At 44.3% G+C, this 17595-nt stretch overlaps 3 protein-coding genes across 8 annotated transcripts; all 3 read left to right on the plus strand.

Moving 5' to 3' along the window:
* Nucleotides 1-1807: 1807 nt before the first annotated feature.
* Nucleotides 1808-10294, plus strand: LOC120783340 (monoacylglycerol lipase abhd6-A-like). 3 transcript variants are annotated; one of them, XM_040116277.1, is made up of 9 exons: nucleotides 1808-1889; nucleotides 3763-3893; nucleotides 5533-5692; nucleotides 6122-6235; nucleotides 6844-6976; nucleotides 7119-7276; nucleotides 7482-7536; nucleotides 8382-8482; nucleotides 9329-10294. In XM_040116277.1, the coding sequence occupies exons 2-9, from the start codon at nucleotides 3775-3777 to the stop codon at nucleotides 9506-9508; spliced, it is 1020 nt and encodes a 339-aa protein (XP_039972211.1). In that variant the 5' UTR covers nucleotides 1808-1889; nucleotides 3763-3774; the 3' UTR covers nucleotides 9509-10294. The 3 variants fall into 3 exon arrangements, with proteins under 3 accessions (XP_039972211.1, XP_039972210.1, XP_039972212.1); XM_040116276.1 differs by having other exon boundaries at nucleotides 1874-2076; XM_040116278.1 differs by having other exon boundaries at nucleotides 1874-1935.
* Nucleotides 10295-11263: 969 nt separating this feature from the next.
* On the plus strand, nucleotides 11264-15713 carry rpp14 (ribonuclease P/MRP 14 subunit). Of its 4 annotated transcripts, none has more exons than XM_040116550.1 (6): nucleotides 11264-11396; nucleotides 13606-13758; nucleotides 14424-14508; nucleotides 15002-15078; nucleotides 15236-15314; nucleotides 15599-15713. In XM_040116550.1, exons 2-6 carry the CDS (start codon nucleotides 13667-13669, stop codon nucleotides 15653-15655), a joined length of 390 nt encoding a protein of 129 aa, XP_039972484.1. In that variant the 5' UTR covers nucleotides 11264-11396; nucleotides 13606-13666; the 3' UTR covers nucleotides 15656-15713. The 4 variants fall into 4 exon arrangements, with proteins under 4 accessions (XP_039972484.1, XP_039972487.1, XP_039972486.1 ...); XM_040116553.1 differs by lacking the exon at nucleotides 11264-11396 and adding an exon at nucleotides 11455-11604; XM_040116552.1 differs by lacking the exon at nucleotides 11264-11396 and adding an exon at nucleotides 11455-11600.
* LOC120783488 (hydroxyacyl-thioester dehydratase type 2, mitochondrial-like) lies at nucleotides 15659-16545 on the plus strand. The gene has a single exon (XM_040116549.1). It carries the CDS (start codon nucleotides 15686-15688, stop codon nucleotides 16154-16156), a length of 471 nt encoding a protein of 156 aa, XP_039972483.1. The 5' UTR covers nucleotides 15659-15685; the 3' UTR covers nucleotides 16157-16545.
* The last annotated feature ends 1050 nt before the right edge of the window (nucleotides 16546-17595 follow it).

Consider the following 17595-nt stretch of genomic DNA (forward strand, 5'->3'; position numbering starts at 1 on the left):
AACTCTAACAAATGCTCAGTGAGTACTTAAATGTAGCCATTATCATTTTATCAGACAGATCAAAGAGTTAACCACGAGGTTAACTAAAGCCCATGAAAATCTGAAATATTTTTCTGTGATATTAAAGCGGCCATAACTGATAATTTTATAATAAAAATATATCAAAACGCTGTGACAGTGTGACAGGGGTCGCTTGTAGTGATGAACCTACTAACAATTATCACCTGAATCTGCAGCTTCCCTTGGCTTTATGAAGCTTTAAAGTGAGTTTCAACTCATTGTTTAGCCGTCCAGTCCACAAATTTACTGTTTTGGTTCACTCTCACCGCGTCTCATAGCGTCGTTTTCAGCTGCAGCAGGCAGCCGTTTTCAGAGAAAAAGCTCTAAAAACCCACTGTACACCACCTGGTCAGCACTTAACATCAGACAGACACAGTTAGAGACCAGCTGGTGAACACGGTGGAGCATTTAGCAGCTAAAATGCTAGATATTTCCCTCAGGAGTTGGTGGAGACCAAAAAAAGAGCTAAAAGAGAGTGAATATTGGACTTAAACTGGGTTTACACTCCGTCTGAACTGCTTGTCGGATTGTCGGAGACCTTTGGAAACTACCTCCTCCTACACCCTTCCAACGCTGGATTAGGGAGGTCTGTGCAAAACCATTGTTGTAACTTTCCAAAACATATAACCTAAAAATCCGTAATTGCAAATTTGAGTATTAGATTATAGGTTTGAAAATGTTTGTAAAAAAACAGAGTTAAACAAACAAAAACTTCTGAGCTAATCTACTTCATCTCGACTGTGGTTTGATCAGGTTTGATTGACAGTGACCACACACCAAATTCTTATAAGGTTTGGATTCAGATGTTCAGATTGGTTCATGGAAATATGTGACATCCCGATTTGCCACCTGAGCCCCACCCACTTCAAACCAGTGAGAAAAACAGAAACAAAACAAAAAACAAAAAAAAATACAGAAACCTCTCACATTGAAAAGCCAAAACAGTTTCAACTTCGGCAGAAAATCGATGTTCATGCAGGATCCCATTACACTGATTGACAAAATATATTTTCAGGGCCTTTGACTGTGTCGTGTATTTAACAGACAGAAAACCACGGGCAAGTTAGTATTATTCCACCAGAGGAGAGGTGTAAGGCTGAAATTAACAATATTCTTCAGTATCAATACATTTGACAATTATTTTCTTTGTCAATCAGTCGATTGTTTAGTGTATCACAATGTCAGAAAATGGTGAAAATATGCCATCATTATTCTCTGTGGAGTCTACTGTCATAGGAAACTGGTAAAAACCAGCAAATATTCACAATTGACCAGTGGGGGAAAACAAGACCGTTAAGCACTTATAAAAAGGATTCCCAATCAGTTTTCTGTCAGTCGACTAATCGATCGTCTGATCATTTCAGCCCTTTCAGAGTGCATCTTTGTTTCTGTGTGTCCGAGGGAAACGACGAAACTGCCCGGCGCAGTCGGGGGTTGCCGAGGTCCAGGGTAATACGGTTAATGCGGTTTAAATTAATCCGACCGCGAATCAGTCGCAGACACTGTAGGGTGCAGATGTGACCTGAGGTGGTGGCGCCCTCGTGTGGAGGTTTTTTTTTTTGTTAACTCTCTCTCTCTCTCTCTCTCTCTCACACACACACACACACACACACACACACACACACACACACACACCCACACCCGCCCTTGTTCTTGATATCGCTCACGGTGCCTGAACGCAGCGCGGTCCTCTCCCCGCGCTTCCCCTTTAAGAGCAGATGAAAGTAACGTTGTGTAATTCGGGCGAAAGAGGAGGCGGGAGGAGGAGGAGCGGACCGAATTGGGGGGCGGCCGGCCGGCGGTGACAGACCGAAGAGGACTCGGGACAGGTACGGTGGCTGATACGAGAAAAACATGTCATAAGGAAGAAAAAAGGTAAATGGGTCTCTCTCCGCCGCGGCACCCGTCAGTGCGTGTGTGTAAACCCGAAGCGTCCGCGCCGTGATCCCGTCCTGAGATGCGACGCTTTCGCCGACACGTTAAAGGACGCTTAAGAGAATCATTTACCGGACACACGTATGTTTGAAAATGGGATTATTTTTAACCCGCCGGTTCACTGAGCTGCTTCAGACCTCACTTTTTTTTTTTTTACTCTACCTTTGAACCTTCAATTATAAAATGTAACAATCCTTCTAAAAATAGCAGGAAACCAGCGAGGATTGGGTTGAAGGGAAGTTCCGCTTCTCGCCTCTTTGACGTTAAACAATGCTGCTGACGATGGTTGACTTTTATTCCGACACCAATAACACAACTTTACCCATTTTTATTGTGAGCTCACTGTTCACCTACTTTTCCCGAGCTTTCAGCCGTGTCACACAGTCCTCATCTGCGGGTGGCGTTTGCTCACACACACACACACACACACACACACACACACACACACACACACACACACACACACACACACACACACACACGTCTGTGTTGGCTTAAAACATCAAAGTCCATTCTGGACCTTGGAAACAGCAATTTGGCAGAAAAAATACATTCCCACCTCTTGAGCCACTTTTCTTTATTATGTTTACATAGAGGCTGCATGTTGGGCTGTAGGTGTGTTTACTGTGTTATTATCATATCAATGAATCGTGTGGCAATTTTTGCACATAGACATACAGACCATTGTAACATGTTTTTATAGAAAACAAATGCCTGAAATGAAATATAGTATCGAAAATGAAAATAAAAAATGGATTTTCGTGAATATAGTCATCATATGTATAAAACGAGCCAGAATTTTCGAAAACTTTATGATCAATTTGTATCTTTACTATTTCTAAAAAACAGACTATATACTCTATAATGCAGACTACCACTTGTCACCATATGCTGGTGTGTATAAAAACTGTGAATTGTGTGGACGGTGGCCAAACCTTTGCCTACTTAAGAGGGGTAGTCCGGTGACTTAGTGTTGCACTTGGGAGACACTTGAGGGACAAGTAATTCGGATCCAGGAGCTCCAGTTGGAGCAACAGATTCATGTGTTTCAAGACCTGTCGGGCGCCCAAACACTGCACATCGGTCCGTGTAACTGGGAAGTTATCGGTTTTTGTGCAGCACAACGCTCTTGTTCGCTTTGTGCGTCGCATTTTCTCTCAGTAAAGTTGGGGTGGGGGGGGATAAAACAAAATAGACAAAGAACTACAGAAGACATTACACAACTGTTCTGAGTAGTTGTGACCCTGACCAGTAAACTGATCTTCATGGTTCAAAGTTGCTGGAGGGCCCCTTTTTTCATTTCTTTTTTTTTTTTTTTTTTTTTTGAGATTATTATAAAATAGAAATGCGTAATAGTAAATATGAGATGAAAAATTGTCAAAAAATGTTTTGGGGCATTGAACTGCCTTTTTTTGTTATTTTATTAGGACAAATAGAAGCTCCAGAGTTGTCCAACAGAACATTAAAATAGAGAATCTGACATTTTGGGTCATACTAACATGGTAGGGGGGCCCCTGGGCATGAAAGTGAGCCGACGGAGGCTAACAGCTTCCCTCTGCTTCCAGTCTTTGTGCTAAGCTAGGTTAAGTATGTCACAGTGCTATCTCTGTACTGAACGCGCAGATATATAACACTGATATTCATCTTCGCCTCTGACTCAGCAAACTCCCTACAGTGGTTTATTTAATCAGACGGGGGGAAACTGCCCTTTAGCTCATCGTAACCACCATCACATAAAATGGCTAATTGTGTGTTTTATTTTTAAAGGAGTGTGCAGCGATGGAGCTGGGTGTTACTAAAACGATAATCCTAGCAGGAGGCATTCTGGTTCTCCCAGTCCTCGCCTTCGTCACCTCCCTCCTCTTCTGGCCCGGAACGCTCCTGAAGGCCTACAACTGGTAAAAACGCAGAACACACACACACACACACACACACACACAGAAAACAACAACAGGCCAACCGGTTAGCGTTGACCGGTATTTAAGAAATCCTGATCTATATCAGTCTAGTGTAGCGCGGCGCAGTGAGGCTGTGTTCATTGGGTTCTTGAGAGGAGGCCGTATGAACTTACACCACCGTTGGAAATGATCGGGCAGCTCTGACTTCGTGAGCTGATGTTTTTCAAAAATAACAGATACAAAATTACAGAGTGCAACAGACCATACATATAAAAATTAAAACAAAATGCAATTTTAGAAAAATTGGAAAAATCAGTTTTCCAATTTTCTGTTCTATGGAAATTTTACATGATGAGCATTTAGGGGCAAGTATCCTTCCCAACTGCTTGTCAGACTGTCGGATAGTTTCCCCACACCTTTCTGACGTCGGATCAGGGAGGCTGTGATTGGTCAGCTATGCTGAGGTCAGCATAGCTGGGTTTGAACTTCTCTCTAGCTCTCTTTTTTTCATTTGTTACAGAAGTACTTGCGCCACTTTATACGTGAACAACCGAGTGCTACACTACGACTGTCTTCTGGGAGAGACTGTCTGAAAATATGCAGCGTTATCCCCATTCTTAAACAATTTTGCGCCCCCCCCCATTTCAGTGAGGGTCAGCTTTTTCGCTTATTGTCTATTTTAAATTTTTTAAATAATTGTAATTTTGTCAGTGTTCAGCTTTGCGTTACAGGCTGTTGCTGATCAGTAATGTCGCAGTCTCCAAAATGCACTCTTATTGTGAAGGAGCAGGACTGTTAGTGTGACTCTGCCTACTGGACTTTGTCTAAACTGTAAAATAAAAAGACAACCCAGATTATTGTTGCTTTCTCTCTCTCTCTCTCTCTCTCTCACACACACACACACGCAAAACACACACAGACACACAGTGCTGAGTCACAGTCATGTAACAGTTTTGGCAGCAGTGACTTGAATAAAAGTTGAAGATCAAACACTGAAACTTTGCAGGAAATGAGCGTAGAACTGAAATTAGGTCATAATGAAAATATGACTAGCAGGGTGTTTAGAAGAAGAACCGAACATGTTGAAAAGTTAGCTGTATACGACAGGCACAGACTCTCACAAGCTTCCGTGAGGTTGTTAAGCGGGTCGCCTGTCCGCTGTTGATACGGCGTTGTTTTCAGATGTGGCTTGATGTGGCGTGAATACTGTCCGCGGAGGACGAATCCTACTGACCTTGTGGGACCCCTGACTTTTTCCTCCAGCACCACCATGAAGTTCACGTTTGTGTCTTTCAGTGAAATATCCCAGCAACAGTTGGGTGGATTGTCCGGAAAGTGGTACAGACACCCATGCCCCCCCCCCTTCTTATATAATACCTAAGCTGGATTTGCACATGATGCAAGGGGTTGATGGAAGTTCCATTTTTTTTTTTTATGAGGCTCATATCAGCCACAGCAGCTACGTGGCTCTGTAACCTCTTAACACACAATATAAATCTTGCTTCAGGTACTCTGGGCTGTAGGGTACTGAGGGACTTCCGACATTTTATTTTCCGAAGTTAGAATTCCTGAACATCTAATGCAATTGCAGACACGTGCACATAGTAGCTCCCGGTGATCCTGCTTTAATGCTCCCCAGGTACTGGCGTCGCAGGCTGGGGCTGGCGGTCCGCTACTCCCACAGTGGAAGTTACCGCTTCTGTTATTCCAGCCGTGGGACGCCAGGGAGCGCCACGCCATCACTGCTGATGCTGCACGGCTTCTCCGCCACCAAGGACATGTGGCTGCCGGTCGTCAAGGTAGCGCACGCATACACACTTAGAAATGTGAGCGCACACCGAGTATCTTCCTAAAGCATGCTTTTTAAAAAAAAAAAAAAAAAAAGAATGAAGGTAAGGAAGGATTGCTAGATGGAGGGATGAGAAAAAGAAAGGATAAAGAGAATAAAACAGAAATAGAAGAGAGGTGGGGAGGAAGAAGGGAAGAAAGGGAGGAGGGAAGGAAAGAGGTATAACTAGAGATAGGAAAGACAGAGGAGACTAAGGAAGGATTAAAGGAAAACATGAAGGATGGAATGAATGAGAGATGGATGAAAGGAAGAAATAATCGAAAGAAAGATGGACAGAAGAGAGGGAGGAGGGATAGAAGAAGCACAGAGGGAGGGATGGATGTATATAAAGTCCCAAATCCATCCGTCAGTCCTGGGTTTGTTTTGTTTTCTCCTCCAGTACCTCCCCAGAAACCAGCACGTGTTGTGTGTGGACATGCCGGGACACGAGGGGACAAGCCGCACCGGCGCCGAGGACTACAGCATCCATGGCCAGGTCGGACGAATCCACCAGGTCTGTACAAAACCCACGCACTTCGGTGAGGGGGACAGAAGCCCCATCCAGGAGCAGACTGCACGACATCAGTGCGAAAACGCTTGAAAAAAGAAAAACACGGGGGGGAAGTGAGTGTTGGGCATGACGAGTTGTAATTTTGTCCCATGTAGTGCGTCATAGCAGGAGACAACCGATTCTACGTCTTGAGTGCCTCACAAGGCCCTGACACGACACGACTAACATGTTTGAAACGTTTTCGCCTTCGCTTTGTCGTAGTTTGACATCTATGGCACACACATATACCACGACTATAGATGTCCCTGATCCCTGAAGTCTGCTCAGCCCCTTTCCAGTCACCATGTGGGTCATGAGCAACCGCTACGATTAGTCTGGGTTCAGCCCGTGGTCCGACGGAGGCGCAGCCGCGTTAGCCCAATACAGAAAAAGTGTGCGCAGCTTCCTGAAGTCTTGTGATCTTGTGAGGTTACCAGGTTTGGTACCGTCCATCATGCCTGTACAGAGACTGACACTAAAGCCTGTGTTCCGCACAGAAGCACTGGGCGGATGGAGACACTGATGTTCTCCCGAGAGACAATAAAATGGCTATCACTCCTTCGTCTGTGCAGTTTGTGCAGAGTGTCGGTCTGGATAAAAGACCCTTCCACCTGATCGGGACATCGATGGGTGGGAACGTCGCTGGGGTGTACGCTGCCCGCCACCCTGCTCACCTGGCCAGCGTCACCTTGATATGCCCGGCAGGTAAATTCAGCCGGCGTCTGATCTACATCGTGTTTCAGTGTTTCTCTCCAGGATTCAAACCTTAGACTGTTTCATGAAGCAGAATTACAGATGCCTCCTCCTCCTCCTCCTCCTCCTCCTCCTCTTCCTCTCTGTCCTCCAGGTCTGGTTTATCCCACAGACTCACAGTTCATCAGCCATCTGAGGGAGCTGGAGAAGAGTCAGGAGCAGGAGTCCATCCCTCTGATCCCCAGCACCCCTCAGGAGCTGGAGAACATGCTGAGACTCTGCTGTCATACCCCACTCAACCTCCCCCAACAGGTACAGGACTGTGCTGCCTGGTCTGAAAACCAGATTAAGACTCTTTCAAGGCTTCACACATCTTGGTTCCTCAATATACAATATCAATGTATCAGTGCAATGGGTAATGGGTAATGGGTGTGTGTGTGTGTGTGTGTGTGTGTGTGTGTGTGTGTGTGTGTGTGTGTGTGTGTGTGTGTGTGTGTGTGTGTGTGTGTGATGTTAGGTCATGCGAGGTCTCCTTGACAACAGGATCCCCAACAATGGTTTCTACAAAGAAGGTGACTCTTCTGCTTTTCTCCTTCTTCTCTTCCTCCTCTTCCATTGCTCCACAAAACAGAGCTCTCTCCGTGACACATTATGGTTCAATACTATGCCGAGAAACCAGGCCTTTATTCCTAATTTCCCAGTTTTAAAAAATATATTTTATAATATTAAAAAACCTGACCTTTTTAATTTGCTGTTATCCTCTTTCAAATCTGTATAATTTCCATTTCCATCGCACCAGTTCCATCAGTACAACATCAGATTCGTGTCATCCCCACCACTCTGCTGCTCTCAGTTTATCTTTTTAAAATGAAGACTGTTTTCATTCACTTATTATTTTCAGTTTTTATGCTGTGCCGTGTTTTTCTTCCAGTAGCTTTTAAGCTGCCGTCAAAGTTAACTTAACACCTCTCACACAGGTACTTCACATTAAAAGCCCTCCAGCAGCTCATAGAAAATAATGCTTCACTTTTTCCTGGTCGTTTTTTTAATTAAAAATATCTCCATGTGAAGACTAGTGACCACTCTGTGGATGTTAAGGGGGATCTAAATAAAGAACAGTTAAGTGTTGAATTTAATTTGCAGCAGTGATCCAAAAAGGCCAAGTAGAAGTGACAGGAGTTAATTAATAACTGAGTGAAAACAGTATTTCTGTTAAGGAGAAGATAAACTCAAAGCAGCATGGAAGCTATATATGAATTATATTTTATCTTCTTTTGTAGTGATCATTTTCATAATTTTTTGCAATGTGCTCTGTTGATTTACTCTGTGTGTGTGTGTGTGTGTGTGTGTGTGTGTGTGTGTGTGTGTGTGTGTGTGTGTGTGTGTGTGTGTGTGTGTGTGCGTGCGTGCTGTTCAGTGTTCATGGAGATCGTCGGGGAGAAGTCTCGTCACTCGCTGCAGGAGAACCTGCATCTGATCACAGTGCCCATGCAGGTCATCTGGGGGAAGGAAGACCAGGTAAAAGAAACTAAATATGTGAGAGGAAAAATGCGCTGGGCCACGCTGAAGATAAACTCCGAAGAAGAAATTTTCTGAGTCCAGCATAACACGTTTCAACATCACATCTTCCCGATTCAACCCAGGCGGGCCCCAGCTCAAACCCTTACATCAGAATCCACACAACATACTATAAAGAATATTTACAACTCAAACTTCCAAGATTTCAGTTACAATCAATAGAGAGCAATCAAATATTTCAAGCCTGGGAAGCAAAATCCTCTGATTACGGTGATGTGATAAATATGAAAACAGTAAAAGTAACGCACTTTGTTTATGTAGCACCTCTCATACACAAAATGCAGCTTTATAAAGTACAAGAAAAAAGAGCGGGTAGTATGATCAGCAGTAAAAATATTAAAAGACTTTGAAAAGAGGAGGGAAGTGAAATGATTAACAGTTAAAAATTAAGTGAAATATAATAAGATAAAATTAAAAAAAAAGAGAATTCAGTTACTTGAAAAAAAGGTAATAATAGTCTACAGCCATGGTGGCAGTTCTTTAATTAGGAACACTGGTGCTTTCAGCTAAATGCTAACGTCAGCATGCAAATATATTCACAATGACAGGGTTAACATGCTGATGTCTAGCAGGTAGTTTCACATGTTCGCCATCGTAGTTTAGTGTGTTGGCATTGGTGCGTTAACCAAAGTCAGTTGGTTTCACCCTCTGGGGACCACGAACAGATATTTTAGTCCGACCGACACTGCCATCCGCAGAGCCATGTCCCCGACACGGCTAATAACAACTGAATACAACAAACCCACAAACCCGACCAGCGGCTAATAAACCTGCCTCCTCCCTCAGGTGCTGGACGTTTCGGGGGCAGCGGTGCTGCAGGCGGCGCTGCCGAGCTGCCAGGTGGACCTGCTGGACGACTGCGGTCACTCCGTGGCGTTGGAGCGGCCCAGGAAAGCTGCCAAGCTCATCACGGACTTCCTGTCTGCGCAGGAACTCAGCGGAAAAGACGATAAGAAATATTCCTGAATAAAACTTTTGAACCTTACCCCGACCCCTGACCTCAGGCTGGATATGGAAGGCGAAGAGCGTGATTGTTATGATGGCGATGATGAGGATAATGTCGAGGTAAATGATGGCCGCAATGATTACGGTGATGATACTCTTTTATAGTTGTAAGACTTTTCTACAACAGCATTTACCTATTTGTAAATTAAACGAACGCACAAAAACACCACTGACTGTCAAATATTCCTGTTAACCAGTGTTTACTAGTTTGTAGGAAGCTGTATTCTCTATTGAATGGTAATTTTGAATGAAAACATTCCACGGTAGGATTTTGCTCATTTCTCTTTCAGAAAACCATATTTCAGTCTCCTGTTTTATTGAATGGCAGGTGTCCGTTTGTGTGTAAAGTGTCTCCGCTGTGAACTGACTGCATATTACACATTCGGATGGAAATTCAGAATGAAAAATATCGTATTTTTATGGGATTTCTATCATGTACGTTGGTTAAGAAATTAAAAAAGTTTGACAAATGAGGCGACTCAATCATTTTAGCACCTGTACAATGAGTGATATGGACTACAGAATTAAAATGAATTAAGTTAAAAAGATTGATTGATTGATTGAGTGATTGATTGATTGAAAACTTGGACACTGGTTTCTGTTTCTGGATCCAACACACCACTGGGTGGCGACACATGTTTAGGATGGACCACTCAAAATCACGAAGTGGGGTATCTTCTCTTGTGTAATATGTAATAACGGTGGTAGGCAAATAGCAAATCTGGACCTCTATAAAAATACTAAATAAAAACATTTTGCCTCCTAATGAAAGTTTTAAGTTTTCCTTTTCATAGTTTGCATCAAAACATTTGCATATATATATATATTTTTTTTTTAACGTAAATCTACTGCAGGTACACAAGCAGGGGTTGAAATGGGATTTGGCAGGTGGGGGAACCCCTAAGATCTGGTGCAGCAATGATAAGACATTGCTCAAAGCAGCGATGCCAAACACAGCAGCCCCCATAACAGACAGTTTAAAGAGCCAAGACTTCAGCGGGAAACTTTCCTCCAAAGACAAAAAATATACAGCTCCCCATATATGATTTAACCTCAACCCGACACGGACACGGCATCTCACATCCGCCTCCAGGGGCAGAGTGAAGTTTCTGGATCTTTCAGGAAACACCGAAGTCGCTGTCGGTCGCAAGGCAGTGTGCGCATTTTCAGTAGACAGTCGCGTCTGCGGGCTACAAACAGGCGCCTCTGTTTGTTAAGTTCATTTATGAGCCGGTTGCATCTTAATGCTGTGCAGAAAAAACGGACACTTCTGCGAATAGTGTGTGTAGTCGCTCTGCCGACACGATGCACAAAGTGAGAGCTGCGCCTGTTAATCCCGCTGACATCACAGAACCGGATCGGATAATCGATCGATCAATGATGTTTGAAAGACGTCACCTAAATCAATGTCGCAGACGACCGGGAAAAACGCCCGTTAATCCGAATTGGGAGCGTTCACACTTTATTCCGAGGTTAGCCCTAGTGTTGGAAACTTGTAGTCACACCGGATAAGCACCTTTAAATGAGCTGCTTTTGTTGAGTAACCTATTTGCAGCGGTTTGTCACCTGATGAAATCAGATGCAAACAGACAATGTATAGCTCCTTTTTAAATGAGCTGAATGGACTTTACTAATGTCAATATTGGATGTTATTCGGATGTAACGGGCAGCGGCGATGCCTCTCGCGGATACTCTGCCAGCCGTCCGTTGACTCACGAAATCCCGACGTCTCCGACTCGGAGTCAAAGAAGCGAACGCACCACAGTGATTGCGCATGCGCTGGTTCAAAGTTTGCTCGGGCGCAAGGTGGCTGCCACAACGCTGCTGTCTGTTCGCGTCGGTCCAGCTGGTGAGTAAATTACCAGAACTTTTTGTTCGATATCGCGACAGTAACAAACGGCGCCTTGTTTTACTGTCATTTGTGTTTTTACCGGACGGCGCAGCGGCTACGAGCTATTGTCGTCGGTCAGTTCACCTAGCTCCCGTTTGACCTCCTGTTAGCTAGTTTAGCTGCAGGCGCTACATCCATGTGACACCGTGACTTTCTCGCAAGGCAGGTACATGGTTCGTCTTTCTTGTCCCGGGTGGCATGTGTTTTACTGTTTTGTGGCACTTGCGCACGGCATGGCATGGCACGGCACGGCACGGCACGGCACTCGCGTTCCGCCGTCATACGTACCACTTACTGGCCCATGATCAACATACGCCACCGGAATATTTTGTGGATTTGTGAAGTGAAATAAGTAAATACAGCTCCTGCAGCAAACGGATATTAAAATGAGCCTTTCTAAAAGTGTTTATGCGCTGTTACATTTTATTTTATGCACTTAAAAAAAAATAAATAAAACAGTAATTGAGGCATGTGCACATATTTGGGAAGCCTACTAAGTCTTTATTTAATGACCCCCACTTCGGCAGATGTGCACAGCTTGCAAACGCTTTTTGTAGCAGCACTTTTTTTCCCCCACACACTTTCACTCACTCTTACTGCAGATCACTTCAACTGAGATATTTTTAGGCTGCCGCACACCGTGTTTTAAGATCTTCCCGCAGATTTTCAGTGATGCCCGGGTCAGGGGGGCTGCGAGAGCCGTTCCAAAAGCTTCAGCTTGTCTTTCTAGAAGTGGTTCATGGCGGATTTTGAGGTCCGGTTCGGATCATTGTCCTGTTACAGAAGCCAGCCCCTCCCCGGTTTCACGGGACATTTGCAACCAGAATTTGCTGATTTTTAGTGGGATTCATTCCTACCTCCCTCTCTGCAGTGTTTCCTGTGCCACTGGCTGCCACAAAACCCCAGAGCAGAATATGCCCCCTCCCCTTGCTAAACAGGTGGAAGAGTGTTCTTTCCATCAAATGGGTGTTTTCATACTAAGTGATTGCGACTATTGAGCTCCGTTTTGTCCACAGCACTTGTTACTATAATGACTCTGGCCAATCCAGGTGTTGCTTTGCATATTTCAGACGTTGACCTTTGTGGTGAGATCGCATGACTCTTCCGTGTTTGTGCATCAACGCTGCACATTGTAACGGTGCACCACCACCACTTCCGTGTCAGCTGAACCTTCCTGCAGGTCCTCCGCGGGTTTGGCTTTGCCTTTCTGCCCGGCAGACGGGCAGTTATACCTGGAAGTTTTCTTGGTCCTCCAGATCTTGTCTTGACCCCCACAGTTCCCCCTAACTGCCATTTCCTAATAACATTTTTGACAGTGAAATTTTCAAGCCCAAACTGCTTTGATATCTTTTTATAGCCTTCCCTGCTTTGTAGGCATCAGTAAACTTCATTTTCAGATCCTCAGTCAGTTGCTCCGTTACCACAGGGTCCTTAAGTGTCACAGAATTTGTCATGAGCTGATAAATCCTAATGACAGTTCTTGACCAGCCTTACAAGCCCTAACGAGTCAATTAAGTCCTAATGAGTTAATGAAGCTCTGAGTATTTTAGAAGTAGATGGTGCCTGAACTTTCGCACATGACACTTTAATTTTTTTCTGTTTTTTAAGTGTATAAAAGAAAAAGTAACAGTACATTAACATTTGAAGAAAGCCTCATTTTTAACGTCTGTTTGCTGCAGGGACTCTGTTTACTTGTCTTCACTTCAAGAATAAAAAAAAAATGTAATTTGCCTAACAGTACCCAAACACTTGCATACAACTGTTAAGCTTAAGCCACACCTGTGGCAAATCCTAATCAGCAGTGGCATATGTTGATAAGAGTTGAGAGAGAGTTTGTAAGTGTTGATTCTTAGTGGTATGACCCACTTTGACGAATGGTAGGTCGATGCTGTTTGACCGGGTTATGGAACAAGAAAACGGTGCGTCACTCCTCTTCCACTGCCACATACCGCAAATGAAATTCTGTCGTTTAGGGGGTCTATGAAATAGCAGTGTTACAATGCATCGACTTCATAACAACAGACAGACCTTCACGTTTGCCTGCTGCAGGATTAGGGGATTTGTGTACAAATACAGACCTGACAGTCAGATCTGTGTCATTTAAACTCACGTTGATCTTAGTTAACCTCTGTTTAACCTTTTTAGTGGATTGTGTTTTATTCTGAAGTCAGCTGACTGACCTGCTGCTCATCACCTGAGGGAGGCCGAGTCACCGATGCTTTAATATCATGAGACGTGTCGAAAAGAAGGACGAATCTGCTGTTTACCAACGGGTCGTGTTGAAGAACGCCTCGCCATACCACTACATGAAGGTCTGCCTGTAAGTCACTGTGAGATGTTTTTATTTTTGTGTGTTTTTTTTTTAGTTTCTTTTAGTCAGCAGAAGGGCTGGGTGATAATTCATTGTTTTTTTTATTGTCTCCCCATAAAATGTACGGCACTGTGCAAAGGTTTTAGGCGCTTTAGATGTTAAGATTCTTCACATCACACACCACCATCAGGGAGGCATCTGATTGGTCCCAAATTCATTCTGCAGCAGGACAATGAGCCCAAACATAATCATAAATAACTGTCTTTAATTGACAAGACAAACAAAGCCCTGAAACGGGCCCCCACAGAACCCTGATCTCAAGATCATGGAGTCAGTCTGGGATCACTCAAACAGACAGGAGACAGTGAGACAGACTAAATCCACAGAAAGACCTGTGGCAGGTTCTCCAAGATACTTGGAACAACCTACCTGCAAGATTTCATTTGGGATTTTTTTCTGTGTACTGCACTTTGTATGAAGTTAATTGATAAATAGAAACTATTCTTAGCGTTATTTTTGAAAGCATCCTCACTTTACTTTTGGTGCCTAAAACCTCTGCACAGTGCTGTACGTGTAAATAATATAAAAGTGTATTTATCCATAATTTCTGTACATGCCTGTGTATAATACCAATACATTCGTTGCAAATTATATTTCTGTGTATGTGTGTTTAGTGTCCTGCAGGATGAGTCCACCAGACTGAGTGCATTTGAATTCAAGCATTTCATCATCACAGGCCTGAAGAGCCTGTATGGAGAGGTAAGATCATTAACACGGCCGGGGTCGACGGTTCGATTCCCACCACCGCTGAACTAAGTGTGATCTGTGAATGGAGGCCTCCAGAAAAATGTCACGCTGGTGCTGAAATTAACTAGTTGATCAACAGAAAATAAGTAAAAGCAGTTTTGATGATGGAGTCATCTTATATGTCTTCAGAGTTGTTGCTCTTGATAATTCCTCTGCCTCAGGGAGGCCTTCAGGCAGGCCCACTCCCAGTGCGCTACCTGATGATGAGCTTGTCTGAGACACCTGTGCTGGCTGGCTCAGACGGCCGGTTTAGCGGCAGTTAGGCTGCGGTTCAGCTGAACCTCTGCTCGTTTTGACAGAGCAATCGGATGTAGTTCGGCACGCAGCTGCGTTTTTAAACCCCTGCAACTTCCCGTCCTTAACTGCAGCTAAGATAAGTGAAGGAGCCACAGCCCCCTTGAGGTGTAGAGGCAGTTTTGTTTTCATATGTTTATATGTTCCTCAGGTGGGAGCAGCTCTGACTTTTGACCTGTTGAAGTACGATGAAGACACCCTCACTGCTCTTCTGCGTGTTTACAGCAGGTGAGCTTCAGTCACACTGAGGTCAGCAGCAGCAGGATGGGAACAAGTTTCCAGTCCAGTGTCATTTTTCTGGTTGAAACCACCTGCTACAGGCGATTGGTTTAACTAGACTAGACGTTTTTTGTTTTTTTTTAAATACATGTTTGTGTGTTTTCAGGGGTTTGGTGAAGCTGTGGAGCTCCCTGACTCTGCTGGGCTCCTACCAGAACCAGGCCTGTGCCTTCAGAGTGCTGCAGGTCAGCAGACTTCGTTTCATCTAAGTCGGCCTCGTGCAAAACCCGCTTGTATGATTATGAACAGATTCACGCACAGTACAAGTGATTAAAGACAACTCTTTGCTTCCTCAAATTTAAGATTTTTCTCTTAAGTATGAGTGAAGTTTTTTCAAATGTAAATCGGAGCCTCAAGTTCAGACGGCTTTATCACAGCTATGATCTGAAGGTCAAGGATGAACCACTGCGCTTGAAAAGAGAGACAACATTTCTTTTAGGTTGACGTGTCTCTCTGGTGTCGCCCTCAGGTGTCTCCGTTCCTGCTGGCGCTGACAGGAAACAGCCGAGAGCTGCAGCTGGACTGAAGGAAGTGGAGCAGCATCGTTTTCCTCAGGATGAGTTTCATATGGAGGAGTGTCTTTAACAAACCGCGGCTCTGCCTCGCTCCTCCCCCCCGCCGGCTGCTCCACGTCGGCCAGCGAGCCTCCCTCACCAAAGCCTTCTCCTCCCGCGATGTGGAGCTGTTCGCCGAGCTGACCGGCGACACCAACCCCCTCCACCTAGACCCAGCCTACGCCAGCACCACCTCTTTCGAGGCGCCCATCGTCCACGGCGTCCTCATCAACGGCCTGATCTCTGCTGTGCTCGGCACCAGGATGCCCGGCCACGGCTGCGTCTTCCTGCACCAGGAGGTCCGCTTCCCAGCGCCGCTGTATGTCGGCGAGGAGGTGCTGGCTGAAGCCGAGGTCCTCAAGATCAAGATGTCGTTCGCCTTGATCACCGTGACGTGCTCGGTCAAGGACAAGGTGGTGATGGAGGGGGAGGTGATGGTGATGATGCCCGAGGATCAGCAGAAGAAGCGTTGAGAGGAGGGAAGTACAGAGGTCAGAGGTCACAGCACCCTGACACTAAACGGATCAGACGATGCATCTGATGCGACTGTTGCAGTGATAAAAAACGGCCGCTGCAGCACAAACTGTGCAGCTCGGCATCTCTGGAAGTAATTTAGTTTTGATTTGATGCGTCTTTTCTACACAGTAGAATTTGCACCATGTTGTTTTCGTGCTGCCATTTTTGCTGTGATTTGATTAAGTACTTGTATCGTGACAATAAGAAGAGCCAATGGACACTTACCAGAGAGACATGTCAGTCAGTTGATGATTTATCGTTGAATGTGTGTACTTTGTTGGCTCTGCTCTATGTTTTGTTTAATGTGTGAAACTTTAAGTAAAACTTTTCAAATTTGTTCAATCCATTTACAGTAGTGTTTTTCATGTCCGATTCACTTTCATTGCCTCTACTTGTGTCATTTTTGTCCCCCCGTCACCTCGCTGTGGTGCTGCTCTTTTAATTAACAAGTGTCCACAGGGATGTCCAACCATGCACCGTGGAGGGCCAACAGTCGGCTGGTCTTCACTCCAACCGATTACCTACGCAGGAGATTTCTAGGGCAACTAACGATTATTTTCTAGATTCATTGTTTGGTCTATAAAATGTCAGAAAATAGAGATGAATATCCTAAAGCTCAAGATAGTGTTTCCAAGTAGCTTGTTTTGTCCAATAAAATAAAAAACAAACACCAAATTATTGATTTTACCATCACATACGTAAAAGAAAAACAGCAAATTCCTCAAAATTAATAAATTGGAATTGGTGGTTGTTCTGGTATTTTTGCGGGAAAAATCATTTCCACCAATTGAATTGATTATCAAAATGGTTGCAGAATGATTTCCTTTCGTTCGACTAATGGATTGATCGACTAATTGTTTCAGCTCAAGTGATTTCACTGAAGATTTCTCCCCTAAACCTCCTATACGGTTTTTAATCAGTAAGTCGAGTCTTGCTCGCCTTGCCACATATTTGGCCACCCTTAGCCTGACGTGTAATTATTCAACTTGGGACCTTGAAATTAGCTTCAGGAAAGGATCCGTGGTGGAAAAAGGTGTCAGCACGACACTGTGAATCCATCTGCCCAGTGCTTCTGTGCAGCAGCCTCTGGTAGCGCTGCTGGCCAGGTGAGGTCGGTGAGCTTTTGGTTCTGGTCTTTGTTCGGGCATGTCGGTACCAAATCTGACAAGACTTCAGGACGCTGCAAATAGTCACTGAGCGAATGTACTTCATATTGATTCCACCTGCAAATAACTTTGAGCTTTCTTTTTTTTATTAGTTTTAGGTTTGTAGTTTATTTTCTGCTCAATTTCTATGTTTTAGACTTATGTTCATTTTATTAGATCATTTTTAAAAAGTTTAGTTTGTTGTAGTTATTTTAACATTTAAATTTTACTTTGTTAGTGTGTTCTTATTT

Source organism: Xiphias gladius, chromosome 21 (genome assembly GCF_016859285.1).
Source record: "Xiphias gladius isolate SHS-SW01 ecotype Sanya breed wild chromosome 21, ASM1685928v1, whole genome shotgun sequence".
NCBI classification, from domain to species: Eukaryota; Metazoa; Chordata; class Actinopteri; order Istiophoriformes; family Xiphiidae; genus Xiphias; species Xiphias gladius.